Source organism: Leptonychotes weddellii, chromosome 11 (genome assembly GCF_054177405.1).
Source record: "Leptonychotes weddellii isolate Sample4059 chromosome 11, ASM5417740v2, whole genome shotgun sequence".
In the NCBI taxonomy this organism is placed as follows: Eukaryota; Metazoa; Chordata; class Mammalia; order Carnivora; family Phocidae; genus Leptonychotes; species Leptonychotes weddellii.
In genome coordinates, this window is record NC_138379.1 from 44,304,798 (window position 1) to 44,328,810 (window position 24,013).

The following is a 24,013-nucleotide window of genomic DNA, read 5'->3' on the forward strand; positions in this document are numbered from 1 at the left end:
TGTTTGTTGCGTTGAAAACCCCACCCTCACTCGTGATTTTGCATATATTGCAAACATACGTGATTTTGCATACTCAAGCTGAAATACCTCTCTTCCTAGCTACAGCAGCACTATTCGCTCCCCTGCTGTCCTCACTTCTCCTGGCAGCTGGAGGGGAGTGGGGCTTTCCAACCCTTAAAAGGCTGAGTAAGGGAACTACAAAGGATGCAGACTGGCAGGCAACCTGTGGTTGAGGGGTGTCCCAAAACAAGGTCTTTAAGCGCCAGGTTCCCAGAGGGGTCCCAGACCCGCGGAAAAGCGTGCTAGATATTGATGGTTGACGTCCCGGCGAAAGGGCCTAGGAGTACGGGCGGGTGGGAGGTGACCTTTCGGAGGCGTCTCACTGGCTGGTAAACAACCAGGAGGCGGGAGACCCGAGAGACAGCAAACATGGCACGGGAGGGGCAGAGCGCGGGGCGTGTGACGTCACCCTTGGTGTGTGCGTAACGTGAGCGGAAGCGGAAGCGGCTCTGTTCGCCGCCTCTCCCACCGGCCCGATGAGCTGCAGCGGCTCCGGCGCGGACCCCGAGGCGGCGCCGGGCTCCGCCGCCTCGGCCTCGGGCCCGGCGCCCGCGGTCTCGGCCCCCGCAGCGTTGCCCGCTGGCACCGCTGCGGAGAATAAGGCCAGCCCCGCGGGGACAGCAGGGGGACCTGGGGCTGGAGCTGCGGCAGGGGGCACGGGACCCGTCGCGGCGCGGGCCGGGGAGCCGGCCGAGCGGCGTGGGGCGGGTGAGGGACGGGTGAGGGTGAGGGCAGCGCCTAGGGCTGGGTCCAGTGGCGGGTGAGGGCAGAGGGTTTGAGGCCGACCTAGCCGGGGCCCCGCATCTCCCACTTCGATGTCTGTTTGCTGGTTCTCCTCCAGCTCCGGTGTCGGCGGGAGGCGCGGCGCCCCCGGAGGGGGCCATGTCTAACGGGGTTTATGTACTGCCGAGCGCGGCCAACGGAGACGTGAAGCCGGTGGTGTCCAGCACGCCTCTGGTGGATTTCCTGATGCAGCTGGAGGATTACACGCCTACGGTGGGCTTCCTGCCTGAACAAGGCTATTGGCGCGCTGTCAGGCCAACTTTCTGCTACACCGCGTGGATTTCCAGCTTCCTTTTGTACTTGCTCCCCTACTAGCTCTTTGATTTATCCCCTCTGCCCACCCAAACTGTGAGCTTCCTAAAAGCCAGGCTTGCCCTCCATTTCCCTCACCCTCTCAGCCCCGCAGCGCCCAGGGCAAATACTGACAGTCATCTCATTGATCTCCCAGATCCCAGACGCAGTGACTGGTTACTACCTGAACCGTGCTGGCTTTGAGGCCTCGGACCCACGCATGTGAGTACAGTCTGGGTGGGTAGGTTAAGAGTCTTGAGTGCTTGTATGGAGTTTATTGTCCCATCTTCTCACACCAGTTTTTTCTCTCTAGAATTCGGCTCATCTCCCTAGCTGCCCAGAAATTCATCTCAGATATTGCCAACGATGCCCTACAGCACTGCAAAATGAAGGGCACAGCTTCTGGCAGCTCCCGAAGCAAGAGCAAGGTGTGAGGGGAGGCTCATTGAATCAGTAATTACCTCCCACAGCATCGGAGGCTTAATTTGTTCTGAAATCCCTTTGGGGAAACTAAGCCCTAGGGGAGGTGAAAGACCTACTCAGGGTCACCCACCTGGGATTGAAATCTGGGATTCCTGTGCTCAGCTGGTGCTCTTCCCTCTTCCCTCAGGACCGCAAGTACACTCTAACCATGGAGGACTTGACCCCTGCCCTCAGCGAGTATGGCATCAATGTGAAGAAGCCGCACTACTTCACCTGAGCCACCCAACCTAAATGTACTTGTCTGTCCCCTTGTCCCCACACCAGCCTGTTTTCATAATAAACTTTATTGTGACAGGCAGGGCTGGTCCCTCCCATGCTGGGAGATACCGTGTGGCAAGTGACAAAGCTCTGAGCCTAGCCCCTTTGGGGGCTGCAGTGGTAGGGATGGGGGCAGGGGATGGGCCCCATGGCTGGGGTAGTACCATGACTGGAGGCAGGGGAGGCAACCAGAGGCCTGCTGCTTTGGGGAGACATACTCCCCTAACCGTGTCCTGACACCTCTGGAGTTTAGGCAAGGGCTTTCCAGCTCTACTTGTCCTGCATCTTCTCCAGGATAGGCACAATCATGTCAAACTTGGGCCGCTTAGCAGGGTCTTCATTCATGCATATCTTCATGAGCTTACACACATGGGGGGAAATGCCTGGTGGGATGGTAGGCCGAAGGCCTTCCAGTGCCACCTGCAAATACAGGAAAAAACAAAATGGGTCTCAGAACTTGAATATCCTGTGGGGAGAGGCCTCTTAGTCCTCAGGACAGTATTACTGTATATTTGAACAAATATGGGAAGAGCCCAGCCCTGCTGTAGTTATTGTCACCACCACCACCATTCCCCCAACACAAGTGCATACAGTTGTGCTCTCACTTTCATTCCAATCTCCATGTTGGAGAGGTCAGCAAATGGTACCTCCCGTGTCACCAGTTCCCACAGAAGCACTGCAAAACTCCACATGTCTGCTGAGCGTCTGTTTGTGTCTTCAGGCTTCTTCTGCAGAGCTGGAGGAACAGGACTTAACTGTTCCAGCTGCCTATCCTGTCTCTGCCCCTTCCATTACTACTGAGCTGGCCCTTCTCTACCTCCCAACATGATGCCCTCACTCACCTTCAGGGGCCACCCAGGCAGGTGCATACATACGCCCAGGGCACTGGAAGGAAAACTTGACGTCGGCCATGCTGATTCGGGCAGTCATGTCCTCATCAATCTGAGGAAGAGAAGATAGATATGTGGAAGGAGGTAAGTCCTATTCTAGACAGGGAAAGGGCTCTGGGGGCCGGGGCCAGGAGTGAAGTGTGACCTCACCATTACACTACGGCTATTGAGTGCATGTCGTGGGATGAGGGGCTCTAATGTATGTAGGAAGGCCATGCCCCTTGCCATGTCCAATGCAAACTTCACAGCCTGGCTCTGGTCCACAACGAAATCTAAGGAGGCAAGAGTCAAATAGTTTGGGGAGGCTCACACACCCTGCCCCCCATCCCATGAGATTTGGTATCCACTACTCACTGGTGCCTTCGTGTAATACATTGTACAGGGATCCATATGGCATCCAATGTGTGATGAGGGTGGGGTGAGGAGCAGGTGGAGACTGACAGGCACCTAGCACTGGGAGCACATTTGGATGCGAGAAAATCCTGGAAGAAGGACAGTATCCCTAGCTGAGATCAGCATAAAAGATCTCCCTTTGGGTGCTAGTCAGGGTTCCTTGGAACCAGCAGCTTCCTGTTTAGGCTTTGCCCCACCTGAGACGGGGACACTCCTCGTTGAAGTCCCTGCTCTTCCTTGTACTCCAGTCTCGAACCTTTAACACCTTCACGACGATGTCATTACCCTGCCAACGGCCCTTCCATAGCTGAGAGACAGGTAAGGGTTAGGAAGCTTTAACTAAGGCCACTGCTTTCTTGTCCACTAACTGGAAGAAAAACTTAAAACAGGTGCAGAGCAGGTAATTTGTAGGAGATTGGGGAGGGAGGGGCAAGAAAGGCAGGGTCACCTCTCCAGAGTGATTCTCGTTGAGCTTCGCCAGAAAGTTGAGCTGTTTGAAGTCAATGCCGGAGTGTTTGTTCAGAGTCCCATTTCCTGAGAGTGTGGGCAGGTCAGGTACCCAAGCTTCACCATAACCCAGCTCCAGCAGCCCAGGGTTATTCCCTTGACCACCCCTCCCCTTACAACTGACTCACGGGGCCGAGTACGGGTGGTTCCCTTCCAGAATGTGTCCTTGTATGGAATACGGTTAAGGTTTTGGCCCATCTTCTCTGCCCGCTCTGGGGAAGAAAAACAGCTTTGGTCCCAGTTGTAGTATGGAGCGAGGAGATAGGCAGGGACAAGACAAGAGGATACAAACTGGAGTTGGGGGACAGACCTCGGAGGAGCTCTCTCAGGGGTGCCTTGGCTTTGTCCACAGGCATCTCTCCATACTTGTTACAAATGCTGACAAGGGCCCCATTAGCCACCAGGTCCTGGAATGAAAAGGGGTTGGATGAGGGGCTCTGCCACCTCCCTGGCAGTCACAACCAACCATCAATACAAGTGGTGTACCAACTCTTGAGTGTCACATATTCAGCAGTACTTACAGGATGGATTGAAGGTTCTAGACTCTTCATTCAGGCTCAGACTTTGCTTCCTACCCATCCCAGGGCTCAGGGCCTTAGTACTCACCTCTGCAACCTGATCTTGGCCCCAAAAACAGGCATAGTGCAAGGGCACATTTCCATGCTCATTCACTGCATTGATGTCAGCTTTATACTGCAGCAGCTGGTCCCCATGGCCAAGTAGAAGAGGCAGAAGACAAATGAGAGATGGGAGTTGAGGCGTGCAAGGAGGGAGAAGAGTACACATGTGTTATATTGCTTGTGACTGACTTCCAGACATGTATGTAATGTAGGTGAGAGGGAGCATTCATGCCTACCTTCTGCACAATATCACGGTGTCCATGACTGGCTGCCAGGTGCAGGGGGGTGTCATCCCCACGATTCATCACATTGATTCGTGCCCCCCGCATGATAAGCATCTCAACCACAGCAGAACGGCCCTCTCGGCAGGCCCAGTGCAAGGGGGAGAAGCCATGATCATCCCTTTGAGGAAGGGACAATGGTCATTGATCTGGAGGTGGGATGGGGGCAAAGGCTTTGATATGGGAAAAAGTGATAGTTATTCTGAATAATCTCCCTGGAAAACCGTACCTGTCCAGGACTCTGATTCTCATTCATGCCAGCAACTCCCAAAGCCATCCAATTAAGACTTTCCCCTGAGCTTCAAACCTATCCAACCACCACCTGAAATCTCAACAAATCCGTATGATTCACTGTCTTCATCACCATCTCCCACTACCCTTTCTTCCTTGGCATGCCCTATCTCATGAAATGGTAGCATTTTTCATCTGGTTTCCTCTGCATTCCTTTTGCAACATTTGTTGGTCCTTTTTGTTTCCACTGCATTTCACATCCCTCTGGTATACTACTTGTGGCACTGGATTGTAAAAATCTTAATGAGCTGTCTTGTCTGCTAGACTGAGCTTCTTGACAGAATGGATTGACAGCAGGTGTTTAGTGCATGTTAATACAAGGGAGAGGTGTCTTGGAGAAGGAAAGCTACAACTCATGGGAGAAGAAGCAAGCTTACTGATTGGCTCTGGTACTGAAACCTAAGACCTAAAAATGGACTGGAATTAAAATAATGTTTTGGAAGGGTTTATAACGAAAGAGAGAAATGCTTTTGATAAGTCATTACTAATGAGGCAGATATCAAACCAGGATTTGGTAAAACAGGATTCCTCTACTCAAGCAGTCCTGGTCCCAGAAAACAGAGGAAAATGAGAATGGCTTCTTTAGAAAGAAAACTATCTAACTCCCCCACCCCCACCCCCAAGGACATGTATTTTCTAAAGTAAAAGAACTGTACAAAAAAAAAAAAGAAAACACTTGGTGGGAGCTGGGCCTGCCTGACAGCCTGGGGCCATAAAAGGAAATTCCCTCCAGTCGTGTGTATGAAGATCTAAGGGGCGGGGCAGGGGGCGGTCCCTAGTCTGAGACGGCAGCCTCCGGATGCCTTAGTGCTGCGGTCACTTCCCCTGTGGGGGCTCTACGTGTGGCCTGAAACAGATCAGGGGTCTGGCCACTGCAGGCCATCCAGATGTCCCCCTCCCCCAGGGGAATGGGGTGTGTGTGGCCTTTAATGACTTCCCTCCACAGCTGCCCTCATCTGCTCACTTAGAGATAGCCAAAAGCTTTCCTGGGAGGTGGATTACTCCCTCCTCCCCCTCTCTGAAGCAGCCATTCCCTACTTATCAGTGAGTTTTGCCTCCCAGATCTTTAATTTGTGCCCTGGTTTATCAGCCTCCTGCAGTCTGTGGCACGAGCAGGCCAGAGCCTGAGGGCAAAATATGAGCACAAAGGTTCCACTCACTGTCAGAATGCCTGTCACCTCAGGGCCACAGACTATAATCCCGAAGAGCCCTGCAGGGAGTTCACCCCACCTCATATCCAGCATATAGCCTGCTTGGGCCCTCAAAGCCTTCCAGTTTCACTAATGCCACCCCTTCACCTTTTGGCACTAAAGAGTTTTATAAAATGCAAGTTCCCCTGGACAACTTCACCTAAGCCTTTATAACCCTACCAACAAAAATAGTAAGAGTACTCACTGTCTTTATCTGAGCACCCTTTGAAGAATTATGAAAGAATTATGGAAATTATAAAAGAGTACAAAAAATGGGAAAAAGTGACCAGGAATTATGGAGGAAGAGCATAAAGCCTAATGAGAACCTGTGAAGCCTAGATAAAGATTATAGGTGATCCTTACCTCTCAAACCTAAAAACTGAAGAAATAAAATTTTAAAACAAAAAACCCCTAAAACCCACCACCCTGAATCATCAACATCACTATTGCTTTTCTTGCCTGTCTCAGCCAACCCTGAAGAACTTGTCTACATTCACTCTATTTCCTCACCTCCCATTGAACCTGCCACCAGGCTGCTGCCGTGAGGGCTGGCATTATGTCTGATTCTGGGCCTTTAGCACAGGAGGTGTTCATAGTACTTTAAGTGAAGGAACCCGGTGTTGTCTGGTTTCTTCATCCATTTTCCTCTACGGCAGCCTTCACAAAGATCATCAAATACATTATTAATTGTAAGTTCAATAGTTACTTTAAAGTGCTCAAGTTCTTTGACTTCTCAACAGCCTATACTACTGTTGACCACTCCCCCTTCATTGAAACATTCACTTCTCTGAGCTTTACTAACATATTTTCCTGTTTCCTGCAACCTCCAGCTGCACCTTTTTAGTCTTGCAGGCTTCTGTCTCTGTCACACCCGTGTCTTCAGGTATCATCGATATGCTAACACCTCCCAATCTGTCTCTCCAAGTCAGCTCTCCTGAAATCCGAATCTGCATAACCAACAATCTACATGACATTTCTACTCTACTGTACAGTCACTTTAACATGTCACAGCGGCAGTCATCATCCTTCAGCCTTGTCCAACTCAGTAAAAGCAACCACCATCTACCCAAGAGTGTGAGCCAGAACCCTGGTCATCATCTTTGCTTCCCAACTTCCCACACCAAGTCTCATCAATTCTTTATCCTAAAGATTTCAGGAATCTGATCACTTCTTTCTTTTTCATCTGCTCCCATTCTAGTCACCACTTCTGGGACAGACTAAGCAATTGCTTCTCCACATGGCCACCTGCTCTTCAGAAGGTATCCAAGATGACACTTAAATGGACAATCTCATCATATCACAGCAGGGCTTTAAACCCTTGTTCTTAGAATAATGACCTTATTATAGCATAAATACCCTTGCATGATCTGGCTGACCCTTGCAGCAGACTTCTCCAGTCTTATCTCCTGTGGTTTACCACTTGTACCCAATGCTTCAGCTCACTGAAGCTCATAGAAGTCTATCCTCCAGCCATATGGACCTGTAGACAATTTCCAGACACTCCGCTCTCTGTCTTGCCTCCTAGCTTTCGCCCATGCAGTTCACTGAGGCTGGAAAGCCTCTCCGCAGCCTGTGCCTGTGAAACTCTTGTTGAGCAGTCAAGATTCAGCCGAAACACAGCTTCCTCTGTGGAGACCCTCTGCCCCCCACAGGCTGTGCTTCGCACTAGTCCTACTGGGTAGGAAAGTCAGCCGCCCCCAGCCAACGTGAGCACCCCACATCGCGGAGAGGAGTATGTCTTTGCCTTTCTCACCCACCAGCCACCTCAGCTCACCCCTGGTTGAGGTCGTTCTCCGTGTTGTCCAGCCACAAGCGAACGGCCACTGCGTTGCCCTCCCGGCACTGAGTGAAAATGTCGTCCATAGCAGCGTCCCGGCGCTGAGTCCCCTAGATTGGGGAAGCCTGCGGACTGTGGAGGGATCCAGAGAAGGGTGATGAACCCCGAGCTTTGTCCCCTACTGGAGATAAGTGTTCGTGAAGGGGGTGAGAGTCTCCTGCTGCCTCCCCAGCTAGTGGAGGTGTGGGAAGGAGTTCGGGAAGTCGGGATTATCCCTGACCGTGTCCCCTGGGCGCGAGGGAAAGCGGGTCCGCGCGAGGTGGGGGGTGATTAGGAAGTAGAGTCTCCTGAAGGGGTGTCGGCGAACAAGCTCGGGGACCCTACCCGCGAACAGACCTGGGGGGAGGGGGGAGTTCAGGCACCCTAAACCCTGGGAGAGGCGATCGGGGGTCCTTCCCGAGGGGTGGCTCTCGTTCCCTACTCGGTATTCGGGCCGAGTGAAGGCTGAAGGGTTGGCAGGGGTCGAGCCTTGGGGAAGGGCACGGGTGCTCCCGCACTCACCGGGACTCGGACCGGAGGAGCCTTCTGCGGGGAACTCCCGTCCGGCCGCGCCCGCCGCCCGGCCCCGCCCCTGGCCCTCTCTGGCCGGCGCGGGCCCCCATTCCTCCCTCCCTCTCGCCTCCCTTGCCCTTCTAGCCAGCAGTGCCTAAACTCGATGGTTTCCGGCGCCGCACCGACCGCTCTAGCTACCCATGCTTCACTCTTTGGTTTCCGGCTCAGTTCCGGCGGCTCCGGGCCCTCGGTTCACTAGAGACGCGCTCTGCACGTGAAGAGTTGTGTGGACCCCGCGACTTCATCCACCCCACCGGCATGTTTGAGGAGCCGGAGTGGGCCGAGGAGGCCCCAGTAGCCGCGGGTCTCCCGCCTGTAGCCTCGCGGCCTCGGCCCGCCTCAGCTTCGCAAATCAAGGTGAGCGGCGCTGCAGGGAGCTGTTTCAAGCCGAGCTTACCCTGGTGGATCTGAGCGTGTGGGCACGCAGTGTGTGTGTGTGTATGTGTGTTGGAGGGGCGCTTGCCACCAACAGAATGTGTGTGTGTGTGTGTGTGTTGGGGCGCTTGCGGCCAACAGAATGGGGGGGGGGGCTGCGGCCAGTAGAAGACCCGACTAAGTGAGAGCTGTTGAGTAGAAGTTAGTGAAGACGCATTTTTGGACAGGAAAAGCACGTGCAGGGGCTCTGGAGCAAGAAAGCATGTCCTGTTGTTAGGGTCACACACACAGTAATCCGTGTGGTTGGAGCACAGAGAGTGAGAGGGTATGCCATTGAAGTTGGAGAGGTAGAGGAGAAGTGTTGCATATTTTACCGATAGAAGCCAATGAAGCGGTTTTAGCAGGGGAATGATTTTTTAAGATTTGCATTTTGAAAAAGTCATTGGTTTCAGTGTGGAGCTTGGATTAGAGAGAGAAAGAGTGAATGACAATGAAGGATTTTATCAGCACTACCATTCTAAAGGAGTGGTGCAGAGTGGGTACTGAAAACCACCAGGTTAAGTACCTGGCCTGGGACCTCCCAGTAGGACTTCAATCCAGAAGGGCTCCCAGACAAGAGACCTTCTCCTTTAAGCCTTTGCAGATGTGAAGGCTGCTGTACTTCCTCAGGCTCTTCCTGCCTTTTAGTGAGCATCCAACATGAAATCTGCCTGCTTTATTCCCTCCTCTTCATCCCCTCAACCCACAGCTATGATCATTGCCACAGGTCTTTCCGTCGGCAGCTTGTCCCTTTCCGTTTATTTTCTACACTACGGCTAGACTTCTCTTAAGTACACACCTGTGATCCTGTCACTCTTATTTTCAGAAACCTCCCTAGCTTTACAGAAAGATATAGAAAGCTGCAGGCAAAAGGCTGAGATTGAGGGTTGAACTCCTATTCTCTGACCTTGGTCCTGTTGCTTGTGGCCTTACCACAGTCCTCTGGGGAACTCCATTTTCTCATCTGCAAATTGCAGAAGTGAGGTGGGTGGTTTCTCTGCTCTCCAGCCTCCCAAAGGTTGAGATGGTGACTTAAAAGTTGTTCAGGGTCTGGCAGGCTTCAGGACAAGCTAGTGAAGTTAACTAAGAATAATCCAGATGCTTCTGTCAGCATCTGAATCAGGTCTCCATCTCTGCCTTCTTATTCTCCAGGCCCCATCTATTCACCTCACCCCTTCTCTCTTCCCTTGTTTTCCCTCAGGGCTCCAAGCACCGTCAGCTCTTGGCCACATTACGGGCCCTAGAGGCAGCATCTCTTCCCCAGCAACCCCCTAGCCTGCCTGGCAGTGACTCTGAGGAGGATGTGGTGGAAAGGAAGAAGAAACACCCAAAAAAGGCCTCATCTGCCAGTGCTTCTATTGAAGTAGAGAAGAAGAGGAAGAAGAAATGTCAACAACAGGGCCCACCTGGCAGTGACTATGAAGAAAAGGAAGTAAAAAGGAGCAAAAAGTGCCTCAAAGGGGTTCTCAGTGCCAGTGACTCTGCTGAAGAACAGAAAAGAAAGAGGAAATGCCAGAAACAGGTCCCCTCAAACCCCGCCCAGCACCAGGACAATGATAACCAAACAGGTACTAGTAGCTGTGTATATATGTGTGGGACAGGGAGGGGGATCAGCTGATCCTGTACATGACAGAGGTTACCTGCCACCATTAGGTTTGGGGTTAGGCAATAAGTGTTTTCATCCAGGCCATAGTCTCTTTCTCATGGACAGGGGTATGGCCAGGATGATTGCCAAACCTCTGAATTCAGGGGCTCTTGCCCCAAATATGCTTTCTCATCTCCCTCTCTTCAGGTCCCAAAGCTTGGAAGAGTAGTGCGACAAATGACCAATCCAAGCGAAGTCCTGGGTCCACTTCTGCCAACCCCCTGCAAACCTTGAGTCGCAAGCAGTGGCGGAACCGACAGAAGAACAAACGTAGACATAAGAACAAGTTTCGGCCACCTCAGCCACCAGACCAGGCTCCAGCCACAGCCCCCAAAGAGGAGACAGAGATGCCTCCTGCCCCCAGCCCAGATAACAATGAGGATCGGGCAGGGGCTCTGCGAGCCCGCATGGCACAGCGGCTGGATGGTGCCCGATTTCGCTACCTCAACGAACAGCTATACTCAGGGCCTAGCAGTGCTGCACAGCGTCTCTTCCAGGAAGATCCTGAAGCCTTTCTTCTCTATCACCGCGGCTTCCAGAGCCAAGTCAAGAAGTGGCCACTACAGCCAGTGGACCGCATCGCCAGGGATCTTCGCCAGCGGTGAATGGGGGTTGGGCACTGTGAGAATCGATGTGGGTCGGTCATGGCTCAGACTAGACCAGTGAGTGATCCCTCCCCTCCACTCCCAGGCCTGCATCCCTGGTGGTAGCTGACTTCGGCTGCGGGGACTGCCGCCTGGCTTCAAGTATCCGGAACCCTGTGCACTGCTTTGACTTGGCCTCTCTGGACCCCAGGGTCACTGTGTGTGACATGGCCCAGGTAAACCCTTCTATCTCTCTGTGTCTCTGGCCTGTGCTCTAGACCCAGCCTCTATGTGCTAATCTCTAATGCTCCCTCCCTCTGCACCCGCATCCTGGTGTCTGGCGCTAGCAGTCAGTGCTGGATTTCTTTCTTTTTTGTTTTGTTTTTTTTAGGATTTTATTTATTTGAGAGAGAGAGCACAAGCAGGGGGAGTGGCAGAGGGAAAGGGAGAGGCAGGCTCCCCGTTGAGCAGGGAGCCCAATGTGGGGCTCGATCCCAGGACCCTGGGATCATGACCCAAGCCGAAGGCAGATGCTTAACCAACTAAGCCACCCAGGTGCCCCTCAGTGCTGGATTTCTGCTTCCCATGTTGTGTGCTTTATACAGTACTCCTACTCTGTACAGGTGCCTCTGGAGGATGAGTCTGTGGATGTGGCTGTGTTCTGCCTTTCGCTGATGGGAACCAACATCAGGGACTTCCTAGAGGAGGCAAATCGAGTGCTGAAGCAAGGGTAGGAGTTCCCGGGACACAGATATGTGTATATGTGCACAGATGTATGTCTGTGTATATACACAGAACTTCTCATTCTTCTCAGGGGTCTCTTGAAAGTGGCTGAAGTCAGTAGCCGGTTTGAAGATGTTCGGACCTTTCTGGGGGCTGTGACCAAACTGGGCTTCAAGGTCATCTCCAAGGTGAGAGCCTCAAGAAGTCTCCCTATTTTTGTCTCGTGTGGTCTTTTTTAGGGTAATGGTGTTTAGGAAGGAGGCCATAGGCACAGACACAGATATTTGCTCTTTGAAGGCATGACGCATGGGAGAGCCCTGGGGAGCTTTCTGAGCAAGGGCGGGACATGGACCAGAGGTGTTTTGAGGAGCTGGGGTGGGGATTTGGAGCTCACTAGGTTTTTTCCACCCCTAGGATCTTACCAACAGCCACTTCTTCTTGTTTGACTTTGAAAAGACTGGGCCTCCTCGGGTAGGGCCCAAGGCTCAACTCACAGGCCTGAAGCTTCAGCCATGTCTCTACAAGCGCAGGTGACCCCTGGGCCTGCCTTGAAAGGGGATGCAAGTCTTGAACTCCAGGCTCAGAACTCTGAAGACTGTATCCAGCCAGTCTCTGACCCAGGAACTGATAACATCACTTTCGCCGTCTTAAGACCAAAGTGAGATGAAACCCCCTGGCTCATCCCTGCTCTCACGTAGCCTTCTTGTTTGTGAGAAGCATAAAGTAACTCAGGCTAGCTAAAGAATAAGGAGTTTATTGTGAAAATACAAGGGTATCTGGGAATTATGGGTCCTCCAGATATGGGAACTAGCTGGTTTGGAATTCAAGGCATCTCTGGGTTTGGCTCCTCTTTCCATCTATCAGGAGTCACGTGGACTTTCTGCCCTGGCATCTCTACTCTCTTCTCATCTCCGTCTGCTGAGAAAATCTACAGCCAGGGCTGGGTGCATAAGAGGTGCTCAATAAACTGTAGCTATGGCTGTGATGTGTTGTAAGCCTTACTATTTTCTACAGTCCTTCCCTAGGTAGGGTTGGAGGTTGAAGAGTGAAGAATGGATTTGTTGACTGAGGAATACTCTGGGAGAGCTCAAGATAGGCCTTTCAACGGGCTTCATTTCAGGGTATTTAGAGATTGTTGATAAGACTCTGAGCTGTTCTTGGAGGAGCGTGGTAAGGGAGCTGGGTCTCTTCATAAATAACAACTGGTTGATGCCATGGTAGGCTGGGGGATTGGGCTGTCCATTGGCACAAGTGTCTGTTGTTTCCACCTTGCAGTGGGCCCAGATCAGCATGTCCTGGGAAAGCTACAGGCAAGGAAGGCTGGTGTTGGAAAAAGATGAACTGGGATGATAGACCCTTGGCGTCTCCTGGAAGGTATCTGCCATGTCCAGGTATAAAGATGCAGCATCTTACCTATTTGGAAGGGCAAAAACTGAGAGTGCCCGCTGGGACACAGCTTCCAGGGCTCTGAGCCAGTCAGATGCCTCCAGTGAGGGAATGGAGATTTTGAGGTAGGCTGTAGGCCAGAGGGCATGTTTGGAGGCTAGGCAGTGTACCGCAGTGTCTTCGCATGTGTTCTGTCTGCGGAATACTCATCTGACTGATGAAGTCTTACTCATCCTAGCTTAGTTGTTCCCTACTCCACCTCTCCTAAAGCAGAATTAATTCTTCATCTGCATTCTCCAAACTGCATTGTGATTGCTTTGTGCATTAGGCTGTGGTCTTTTCAAGTCATATTTATTTTTGTATTCCCAGAGCTTGTCACTTAGGTGGTGGAATAACAGGGTCTAGTTGGGTGGGACTGATGAGAACAGGGTATTGGGAGGAACCCAGGCTCAGGGTACAAGATGTGGGCACTGAGGACTAGAGATGATGGAAGAAGTAAGCAGATAGGAGAACTTGAGCAGGTAGAACAGGTGGGATTGATGAGGGTTGTGAGAGAGAGGAATCTTCAGTGAGTCTGGTTTCTCACTTGAGCAACAGGTTGGGCTGGTGCTGCTGTTTAGAACGTTGGGTTGTAGGTACCTGTTCCATGTTCATTTGGAAGAGGGACGTAAACGTGCCAGGAGAGACCTGTGCTAGGATTTGGGAATCAGTAGTCTAGAGGTGGTCATTCAAGTCATGGGAATAGATAAGATATCCAGAGTAAGGTAGTGAGAAGAGAAAATGGCTCTGAATAAAACTGAGGACCATTTGATGGATGGGCAAAGGCAAATGGACCAGTCAAGGTGACAAGGTGAGAAGGTTGGGCCAAAAATGGAGGAGTAAAACTGGGAGAATGGATGCTTTCAATATGGAAGGAAGGGATGGGGAAGTTGTCAGCTGTCAAACGCTGTTGCAAGGTCTGTTAAAATTTACAGTGAAGTCAGACTGCAGTGAGTGAAGGTTGCTGAATACTCTTGAGGGCCTGTTTGAATTTATAGTGGTATTATTCATGACTTTATGGTTACACCAGCCAGCCCAGTGGTGTGGTTTTCTCTGCCTACTCAGGAATCTAAATGTAGCTGTGGGGAAAATGAGCACTAAGGAATCATCCAGAGTTGGAGTCTTGCCATGCAGTGGAAATGAAAGGAGGCATTTCACACCATTCAGAAGTAACTGATCACTGCTGGATCATGCACTATTGTAGAAGAGGTAGGAGAGTGAAGACAGAGGGGTAGGTTGTTGCACTGGGAATCATTAAACAAGCGACCTGGGCAGGTGAGAGGTGGTGGTCAGCAATTGGAGTGCTTTAATTATTAGTGTTGGAAGCACAGCAGCTCCAGGTGATGGCTGCGTCTAGAGTGAAGCCACAGGGGTTAGTGCCTGAGAGGCGTGCGAGAGAGGTTGCCCATACGTTGGGTAATGGACTGAGGGCTCAGGTATTATGGGGAGGTCTTGTCTGAATGGACTCTGACGTTCTCCAGGATGATGGTAGAAATTGGCATGGAACAGGTGCTAACCTCTCAAGGGAGGGGGCGGATCCAGGAGATCTGCAGACAAAGTGACGGGGAAGCTAGATGGCATGAATTTCAGAAGTGCAGGGGGTTTGCACTGCCTACTAGAGAGACCTCCATTGTGGGAGCGATGTGAGGCTGGTGAGGAGCTGGCTGCTAGGCAGCCAAGATAAAATACCTTCACAGTCCTCTCCAGCTTCTCAGGATTCACTGGGGATTTCTGGGGAAATGATTATTACAGCAGCTGCATGGGACAGGAGCCTCCAGGGGTAAGGGGAGGCAGGCCACAAAGTCCAAGGAAAGTGTTGGAGTAGCAGGCATCTCGCTGTGGGACACACATTACCTTTGATAGCTCCCTATCTCTGTTCTTTTGCAAATGTTTATATTCCGTAGGTCTTGGTTATTTTCCCTGTTTTTTTTAATTCTCAGCAAGACAGCTGTGGTCTGCCTTTCTCCTTTTTTTTGTCCTCCTCACTTATAATTTGGATTCTTCCTATGCCTATTCTGGCTCCATCCACCCAAGTAAATATCTCTCTGGGTTTGACTCAGGCCTTGGACTCCCTGTAACTCAGCCCAGCCCCACTAGTGTCTCCATCAGTTGCTCCGATTCTGAAAGCAGGACTCCCCTGAGCCTGCTCTGGGGCCTCCTGGCTCTATCATCAGCTTCAGGACAGACTCTTGGGCAAGCCCAGACTCTTGGACTTCAGTGTTTAATGCTGAGAGCCGAGGCTGGAGAGGGAACAGTATATTTCCTTAGGAAATAACCGCATGCCAGCTGCTCAAACAGCAACCTAGTTTAAAGAACAATTGGAGAAAAGATTGAAGGAAGGGCAAGAGTAGTAAGCGGTAAGTGGGAGGGGGTTGCTCTACCATGCAAGGCAGTGCATTATAATTACCCAGTGATTACCGAGCCTTCCCCCAGTTTCTAATTCAGGAGATCAGGCTAGGGTTTGAAAAGTTCTATTCTGGTTGCTTTGGTTTCTCACAGTGAAGCAGGAAGCAGGGTTGAGAGAGTAGCAGGGAAGGGGTTGGAGTTTTGAGGCGAGGAGAGCGTAAACGTCCTTACGAGAATTAAGAGGGAATGAACGGGGCGCCTGGGTGGCTCAGATGGTTAAGCGTCTGCCTTCGGCTCAGGTCATGATCCCAGGGTCCTGGGATCGAGTTCCACATCGGGCTCCCTGCTTCTTGGGAGCCTGCTTCTCCCTCTGCCTCTCTCTCTCTCTCTCTGTCTCTCATGAATAAATAAATAAAATCTTTAAAAAAAAAAAAAAGGAATGAACGAATGAGGGAAATGGAGTATGATTGCTGGTGGTATTAATAGCATGCTTGAGGTTCAAGGTCAGAAAGAGGATGCATGGGGAGAGACAGTGTAGGATCTCTGTAGAGAGCTTGCTGTTGTGAGACAGCACAGCTGGACTGTGAGGGCCCACCCCCCTCACCTCAGATCTAACTGCGGACTCCACTGGGACCATTCAGGAAGCTTGAGGTATTTATATTCCTACGGCCGAGGAGTGATGAGCCTGGAGTCTGACTCCCGCCCTGGGCATGTAGAGGGCAAGCAGAGGCTCACTAACTGTTCAGTGGTGAAGCCGGGGGAGTGCCGCTGCTTTTGCATTGGCCTGCATTCCCACACTTTGCCGTGGCAGTTGAGGCATGTGTGTATTCTGTGCATCTTGCAGGAGAGAAGGAAGCGTGGGGTGGTCTTGGGTCCTTTCCAGTAGGACCATTTGAGGAAGCAAGGAGACCTCAGCACAGAGCAGCTAGGAGTGTGCCATGTGGGCTGAGGAGGGAGTTGCAGGAGACCACCCACCACAGCTGCATCCACCAGGGTCAGGGGGGCAGCTGGGATGTCCCCTTTAAATATCTGTCAGGCCCACAGGGCACAGAACCACCCAGTCTAGCAAGAACCTTCTTTCCTTTCTTACCACCTTATTTCTGCGCAGCTGGGCCCAGAGCAGTTAGCAGCTGTTAGGTAGATTGGAGGTAAGAAGAGCAGAGAGCATACAGATTATTCTTCCCCTCCCCAGCTCAGGCTCCTGGAGACTAGACGTAAGTGGGGCAGGGCTGGGAGGGGAAAGTAGCTAAAGCTACAGTAGGTGCAGATTATTTATTGTTACATAGGGTTAGACATTCTAATTGCTTGAGATGGTAAGACTGTTAACTAAGAATGAGCTGAAAAGTCATAGGCTTGCTGCAGCTTCTCTCCACAGCAGGGAACAGTGCCCGCAAATGAGAAAAGTTTGGAGGGGGGGTAGGAATAAGGTTGGGTTTGGATGGCAGCCTGTGCCTTGTGCTTGTTCAGCGTGCTTTGAGAGGTTTCTTGCTGCTGCAGTTTTTGGTGTGCTCCAGCTTTTGTTCCTGTAACACAGTCCTGCGGGAACACCGTTCCAAAGGAAACAACATGATCTTGGCAGACACACAGCTCAGCTCCAAACACTCAAGCATTTACATAATTGCACAAAGCCCGTCAGAGCTTTTCACAGACACAGACTTGCAATTAGAGCTCTCTATCCACAGGTCATCCTCCTTCCCAGGTGACTTCTCAGACTGGCCCCCTGGTTCTAGGACATTTGACCACTGTAGCAACTGCCTTACTGGTCTAATTGCTTCCATTCCTGCCCCCAAAGCCATTCATTTCCCACACAGCCAAGTGATTTTTAAAATGTATATCAGATATGTCATTTCTCTTTTTAAAATCCTTCAGTGGGTTCTCAGTATTCTGAGAACAAAAGACGTAGACTCGTTCTATGTGATCTGCCCTATGTGATCTGCCCAGGCCTCACTCTCCAACTGCATCTTAACCCACTGCTTCCTCCTGAGGCTCCAGCCACACAGGCTTTCTTTTCTTTCCTCAAGCATTCCAAGCTGCTCCTGCTGGCTCTTTACACATGCTGCCCCATCTTTCTTTTTTTTTTTTTTTTAAAGATTTTATTTATTTATTCATGAGAGACAGAGAGAGAGAGAGAGAGAAAGGCAGAGGGAGAAGCAGGCTCCCAAGGAGCAGGAAGCCCGATGCGGGACTCGATCCCAGGACCCTGAGATCACGACCTGAGCCGAAGGCAGACGCTTAACCATCTGAGCCACCCAGGCGCCCGCTGCCCCATCTTTCTACAGTACTTTTTGTGATGAGCTCATTTTCATCTTCCAGATCTTCACGCCAGTATCTGCATTTCTTCCGTAGAAGAAACTGGCTAGATGCTCACCAAAATGTCCTATTCATGGACACACAGTTAAACTCCATTTCCCAGCTCCTTGCATCAAGGTGGGGCTCTGTGAATAGTCCTCACCAATGGAAAGTAAGTAGAAGTGATGTTTTACTACCAGACCAAGGCAGCTACAGAGTGGATGAGTCTTCTCCACATTCCCACACCCGCTCCTGCCTTCCTCAGTAATCTTGAAGCACATGTTTTGAAGACAGTGAAGTCAGAACATAGAGTCTGAGTCACTGCTTGGAGGAAAGCTGTTTGACCAAGAACATCCACATTGGACTTTAAACAAAAAGAAACCTCTATTACATTAAGTTACTGAGTTTTGGGAAGGTTACAGAAGTTAGCATTATATACCCTGGCTAATATATGTTTTCTGGGCATCCTGTCCACCTTACTCTAGATCACAAAACCCTTTTTGTTTCCTTCAGGGTGCTTCAAACATACTGTTTTACCAGGTGCCAATCAACACTCCTACCTGTCCCATAACTTTGAATCTTAATTGAGAGAAAAAATGCTCACGTGAGGAAGTTGAGATACTCATTTTATCAGTTGCATTTTTTTTTTAAGATTTTATTCATTTATTTGACAGAGAACACAAGCAGGGGGAGCGGCAGGCAAAGGGAGAGGGAGAAGCAGGGAGCCGAAGGCAGATGCTTAACCGACTGAACCACCCAGGGGCCCCTGTCAGTTGCATTTTGATTGTGACCAGAAGAAAATATCCCACTGAAGAATGTCCTAAACAAATTAGATTTTTATTCTAATATTATTAGAAACCCAAAGGTAGGTGGCTGGTGACATTGGTTTAGGAACTCAAGGATGTTATTAGATCTTTGTTACTCTTGGTCTCTTGATTCTGATGGTCACAAGGTGATGTGTTCTTGATTGGTCAGGGACACCCTACTTTTTTACTTCTTGGGAGTCTCGCTGATTGCCACAGCCCTTACCTTTTTGACCTTACTTCAAGGGTCTTTCTACATTGTTAATACTCTGGTGTAAATATGTTTCATTATTCTCTACAACATAACTGAGGCCAATCTAAAATATTAGCATTTTAAATATATTTGTCTCCCTCATCTCTTCCCACACCTCAGTGACCTGTGAGCAACTTATCCAATTCAGAGCTGTTCTTCCTCCCGCTCAGTAGGGTGGGGAAACATGGTCTGTTGCTTTCACTCATTCTTTACCTCCTCTGTTACTTAGGATTGGGATGGGGAGGGCACATTGGAGGAGAAAAAGCTAAACTCCCATCAGTGTGCTCTACTAAGACAGGCATTTAAATGTTGCCTCTGTGTGAGCTATTGGGGTTCTCTGGAGGCCCCATGGGGACTTGTGCACTGACTGGCTTTGCTTCCCTCCTTATAATACACAGCCCACACTCCCCTTCAGCTCCTGCCCCTGTCCGTGAATCCACAGCCTCCTAATACTAACATCCCCCTCCCTGGGCAGCCCTCCTGGGAGCGGTCCCAGCAAACACCTCAAGACTTCTTTCAAGAAGCCCACTGGAAACTCATGCATATTTGTCCCACCAGACACTGAAAGTGCAGGCCACCCAGCAGCTGACTCCTCTCTCCCTGCTTGCCCCTGCCAGCCCGACTGACTTCTCCATATGAGAAATAAAGCACCAATCTCTACAGTCATAGGACTCCAAATCTTCATAAGTGATTCAGGTTCTATTCTCCCAAGAAGCCTTTGCCCCAGGCTCCACCTCAGTGGTCATATGGAGATGGCTCTGTTAAGTTTCTGGGTGTGGCAGACCTCTAGCTAGAGAATGTAATCTGAATGAATATAAAGCCTGTCCCCTGTGGAAACACAAAATGACTATAGATGGTTCTTTGGAGCCCTCCTCACTTGATTTAGGATGGAGGGAACAGCACTGCTCCTTTTCCTTTCAGGGAGGAAAAGTTCTCTATTCCTAAAAATTCCCATCAATGCATCTTTCATTTCCCACTTCTTATACAGTAGAAAGTTGGGGGGCTCTGGATCAGCTTTATTATCTTAGGAGTAAATCCTATGTGGATATACCCAGCACCTTCATTAGACTGTGTCAGTACCTGTTACCTATTGTGTTCAATTTTGGTGTATTACCCAAAGATCTTAGACAACTGAAAACCTCATTTAATGTCCTCGTTCTTATGTACATATTCTTAGGAAGTGTGAACTGTTTGTGTGCGTACGCTTTATTTATATAGAGTGTTACTGACCATGTATTCTTACTTTCCCACCCCCCTCCCTCACTCAGCTGTGTTTTTAATATCCATTCACCTATCAATCAGGGCCCTGTCAGGAAAGTGCAAACCACACAGTATTTCAAGTGACGGCATTTAATACGGAGAATTGATTCCAAGTGTCGGAAGGCTGAAAGAGTAGGAAGAAGTTGCTGATGTATTTCGGAAATTAATAACTGGAGATATCCGAGAACATCCCAAGTCCTGGGAAAACAAACAGGAAGAAGTGGTATAATCACCGGAAACTAGGAGCTCAGAGAAGGGGCCCCTTTTGGCTGATACTCAGAGCTTTGTGGGGGAAGCTCCTTCCATGTACCTAGTGCTTGGACATCTGAGGAAGGGCATGATGGCCTGTCTGCTGCTAAAATCTCTTGACAAGTGTGGTGAAGCTGCTGCTAAATGCAGAAGTGGCTAGTAGCTGGAAACAGCTGCCTGCCCCTGAAGTAGGGTGACAGCATCTGGAAAACAGGAATGAAGGGCCTTCCTCCTGACTTTCACTTTCAGTTTCCCTTTAGGATGTCCCATTGACAGGACCTAATGGAACCAGCTGGCAGTAGATTCTGGGAAATAAGAGTTTGCAGAATCTCAGCTGCTGCAACACAACCAGAGTGTGTTAAGGGGGTGGGCGGAGATAATGTAGTGGTTTAGGAGCCCAAAGAAAATCGGTAAATAAGGGATATAATCCATGTCGTTTCTAATGACTTTGTCACTTCTGTCAGCCACATAGTAATATGCCTCCATTCACCTCGTTGCTTCAAATTCTTTGCTACCTGGAGAAATTAAAATCCTTGGAGCTAGCGTTCTTATAAAAATTATGTTCCATCAATTAGATGCACTCACGGGATTTGGGAGGCCAGGGTCATCCTCCTGCTGCTTGGCTGTTGCTGCTGGAAAGCAGGTTTATCTAGATGTTGGGCTCTCTGTAGCCACCTTCCCCCTGACGCCAAGGATGAAGTAAGGATGCTTACTGTAATGGCTGAAGTTCCACATGGGACGGAGGTTCAACAGGTAAAATCCCATCTACTCTGTGACATGTACAGAGTTTGGCTATAACCAAGTGTGGTTAAGAAGAGAAAGTCCTGGGAGGACGTCAGTAAGTAATAAGAACTTGTGAGAAGTCCAAGGAGTGAGGCTTAGAAAACAGACTGGACCAGGAGAGGATGGACAGCTGTAAAGACTAGGGTCACAATTCAGAGTCAGTCTGGTTAGGATGGCGCTTCTGGCACCATTGCTGCTGGACTTCTTGTCTCTTTCATTGCTGCATCGATTGATGCTAAGAATTGAGTTAAGCCTCTTTGTGGTCCTGTTTTAGGATTGGCTCATGAAAGCCCCCTCTTCTGTTCTTTGTTTCCTTTATTCCTGATTCTCGCTCTTCTGTTCCTCACCCCCACAAAGGTGTTTGTTGCATGTCCCTAGATACGTATGTATCTTTGGGCAGATACATGGTTTTGGTATATATGTGTTGTGGCAGAAACCTGCCAGGTGTTCCTCACACCCATGTTCTTCTTCCTGAGAAATCAGCCGGACTCTGTTTCCCAGCTCCCCTCATGCTTAAGTGTGGCCACAGGATTGAATCTAGCCAATTGGATGATAGCAGAACTAATGTGTGCTACTTGCAGATTTGGATCCTTATATTTTCCTATGCATAGTCCTCTGTTATCCACTATGGCCACCTTCATGCATTTGCACATGTGACCTTGAAAGCTACATGCTGAAGATGCTGGAACCAAAAGATGGAGGGAGCCTAGATCCCTGAAACATCACTTAGAGAAGAGCCACCCACCAATTAGTGATGTAGAAAATGGTGGGGTTCAGAGCTGATGGCCAAGAAAGAATTCTTGAGATGTCTTTGGTGCAAAAAGATGGTTTTATGAAAGCACGGGGACAGGACCTGTGGGCAGAAAACTGCACTGGGGTCATGAGGAGTGGCCGATTATATACTTTCAAGTTGGGAGGGGGTGAGGGATAGCACAGGCTTTGAGGTATTTAGGGATAGCACAGGTTTCTAGTACCTTGAGGAGGCTAGCTCTTGTTGGGAAAAGGTCATTTATTACTGTTTAGGTTAAGACAGTTTCCCAGCTCTCATCACTTAGGAAATTCCAATGGTTGTAGAAGCTCTGTGTTAGAAATGGGAGGAAGACCAAATATGTATTTTTTATTATAAATCACAGTATCACAGGCTTAACTAGTAAGACTATACAGAAAAGCAGGGAAGTTAATATCATGAGAGTCAGGATGATGGTAACTTTGTTTTGTATGGCTGAGAGAAGCCCCAGATATCAGTGGGTCACATGCTGGGAGGATGCTTGTCAACGTGTATCTTGGGGGAGTTTAGAGATAAAGGAAATTTCCAAAGTAGTTTTTAAATGTTAAAGTTGACTGACAGGATCCTGGGGGGTCGGGCTAAGATTGCCTTTTGCCGTTAGCAAAGTATTAACATCGAGGCAGCTGAGTTCCTAGAGGAATGTCACTCTCCCTATTTCAAGGATTTGTCAATGGACTGTAAGTAGTAAGGAAATTTAATTTTTCTTTTGCCTTTGTTCTCCACATCATTAGGAACACCTGTTTTGGACTTCACATGAGTGAGAAATCATTTTCTTTATGGTTCAACCATTACACCCTTGAAGGTTTGTTGTTACAGCAACTATTGATCTTTTTTTTTCAAATCCCTTTTAGTTAAACACATCAGAAAAGTAAACAAAACACACATCCATATAGAAAAGTAAATGAAACAAAAATGGTTGGCCCATTGTTTGTCACAGGCCAGCACCATTGTAACCACCATCCAAATTGAGAAAGCCTCAGCACCTGAAAGCCTTTTATGCTACCTCCCAAACATCAACCACTTTCTTCTCTCAGCCATACAAAGTTACCATCATCCTGACTCTCATGACATTAATTTCCCTGCTTTTCTGTATAGTCTTACTAGTTAAGCCTTGTGATACTGTGATTTATAATAAAAAATACAGGGGCGCCTGGGTGGCTCAGTCATTAAGCGTCTGCCTTCGGCTCAGGTCATGATCCCAGGGTCCTGGGATCAAGCCCCGCATCGGGCTCCTTGCTCGGCAGGAAGCCTGCTTCTCCCTCTCCCACTCCCCCTGCTTGTGTTCCCTCTCTCACTATGTCTCTGTCTGTCAAATAAATAAATAAAAAATCTTAAAAAAAAAACACATACTTGGGCTTCCTCCCATTTCTAACACAGAGCTTCTAAAACCATTGGAATTTCCTAAGTGATGAGAGCTGGGAAACTGTCTTTTGTGTTAATGAGACAACTTTTGTAATGCCCCAAGTCACCTGGGATGGAAGGTTTGCCTTCCCACATGCTTTGTCCTAAGCATCTTTTCCACCTGGATGTTAAGCTGCATTCTTTATTGTATTCTTTTATAAGAAACCAGTAAATGTAAGTAAACTGTGAGCCATTCTAGGAAATTAATTGAACCCCAGGAGTGGGGCGGTCATTGGAATCTCCAATCTGTAGGCAGTTAGAAGCACCAGTTGAAACCTGGATTTTCAACTAGTGTCTTATATGAGGGAGGAGGGCATTCTTGTAGGACTGAGCCCTAAATCTGTGCAATCTGATGCTGTCTCTAGGCAGATAGTGTCAGAATTAAGGTGAGTTGTAGGACAACCTGCTGGTGTCTCAGAGAATTACTTGTTGGTATGGGGGACCCCACCCCCATGGTGGAATTCAGTGCTCAGACCCCTTTTTAAGTACCTATACCTAAATAGTATATATTTCCATGTGTCTGGCTTCTTTTACTCAACATTAAGTTTATGGGATTCATCCATGTTGTTGAGTACAAATGAATTTCTTTCACTGTTATTACTGTAGAATTATCCT

The 24,013-nt window shown here is 49.4% G+C and overlaps 3 protein-coding genes across 5 annotated transcripts; 2 read left to right on the plus strand and 1 right to left on the minus strand.

Annotated features, from left to right (window-relative positions):
- The first annotated feature begins 506 nt into the window (after positions 1-506).
- TAF10 (TATA-box binding protein associated factor 10) lies at positions 507-1,915 on the plus strand. The gene is made up of 5 exons (XM_031027495.2): positions 507-768; positions 902-1,056; positions 1,292-1,356; positions 1,448-1,562; positions 1,745-1,915. The coding sequence occupies exons 1-5, from the start codon at positions 537-539 to the stop codon at positions 1,832-1,834; spliced, it is 657 nt and encodes a 218-aa protein (XP_030883355.2). The 5' UTR covers positions 507-536; the 3' UTR covers positions 1,835-1,915.
- Positions 1,886-8,513, minus strand: ILK (integrin linked kinase). Its single transcript, XM_006732745.3, has 13 exons — positions 8,386-8,513; positions 7,822-7,956; positions 4,522-4,687; positions 4,272-4,367; positions 3,976-4,072; positions 3,794-3,877; positions 3,607-3,692; positions 3,356-3,465; positions 3,120-3,247; positions 2,916-3,037; positions 2,718-2,817; positions 2,481-2,611; positions 1,886-2,295 (listed from the first exon to the last, which is right to left on the minus strand). Exons 2-13 carry the CDS (start codon positions 7,908-7,910, stop codon positions 2,146-2,148), a joined length of 1,359 nt encoding a protein of 452 aa, XP_006732808.1. The 5' UTR covers positions 7,911-7,956; positions 8,386-8,513; the 3' UTR covers positions 1,886-2,145.
- A 19-nt stretch (positions 8,514-8,532) lies between these two features.
- RRP8 (ribosomal RNA processing 8) lies at positions 8,533-23,369 on the plus strand. Of its 3 annotated transcripts, none has more exons than XM_081798677.1 (7): positions 8,533-8,793; positions 10,052-10,418; positions 10,643-11,096; positions 11,186-11,315; positions 11,703-11,809; positions 11,894-11,990; positions 17,887-23,369. In XM_081798677.1, the coding sequence occupies exons 1-7, from the start codon at positions 8,695-8,697 to the stop codon at positions 17,917-17,919; spliced, it is 1,287 nt and encodes a 428-aa protein (XP_081654803.1). In that variant the 5' UTR covers positions 8,533-8,694; the 3' UTR covers positions 17,920-23,369. The 3 variants fall into 3 exon arrangements, with proteins under 3 accessions (XP_081654803.1, XP_006732812.1, XP_081654804.1); XM_006732749.3 differs by lacking the exon at positions 17,887-23,369 and adding an exon at positions 12,217-12,787; XM_081798678.1 differs by lacking the exon at positions 17,887-23,369 and having other exon boundaries at positions 11,908-11,990.
- Positions 23,370-24,013: the final 644 nt, after the last annotated feature.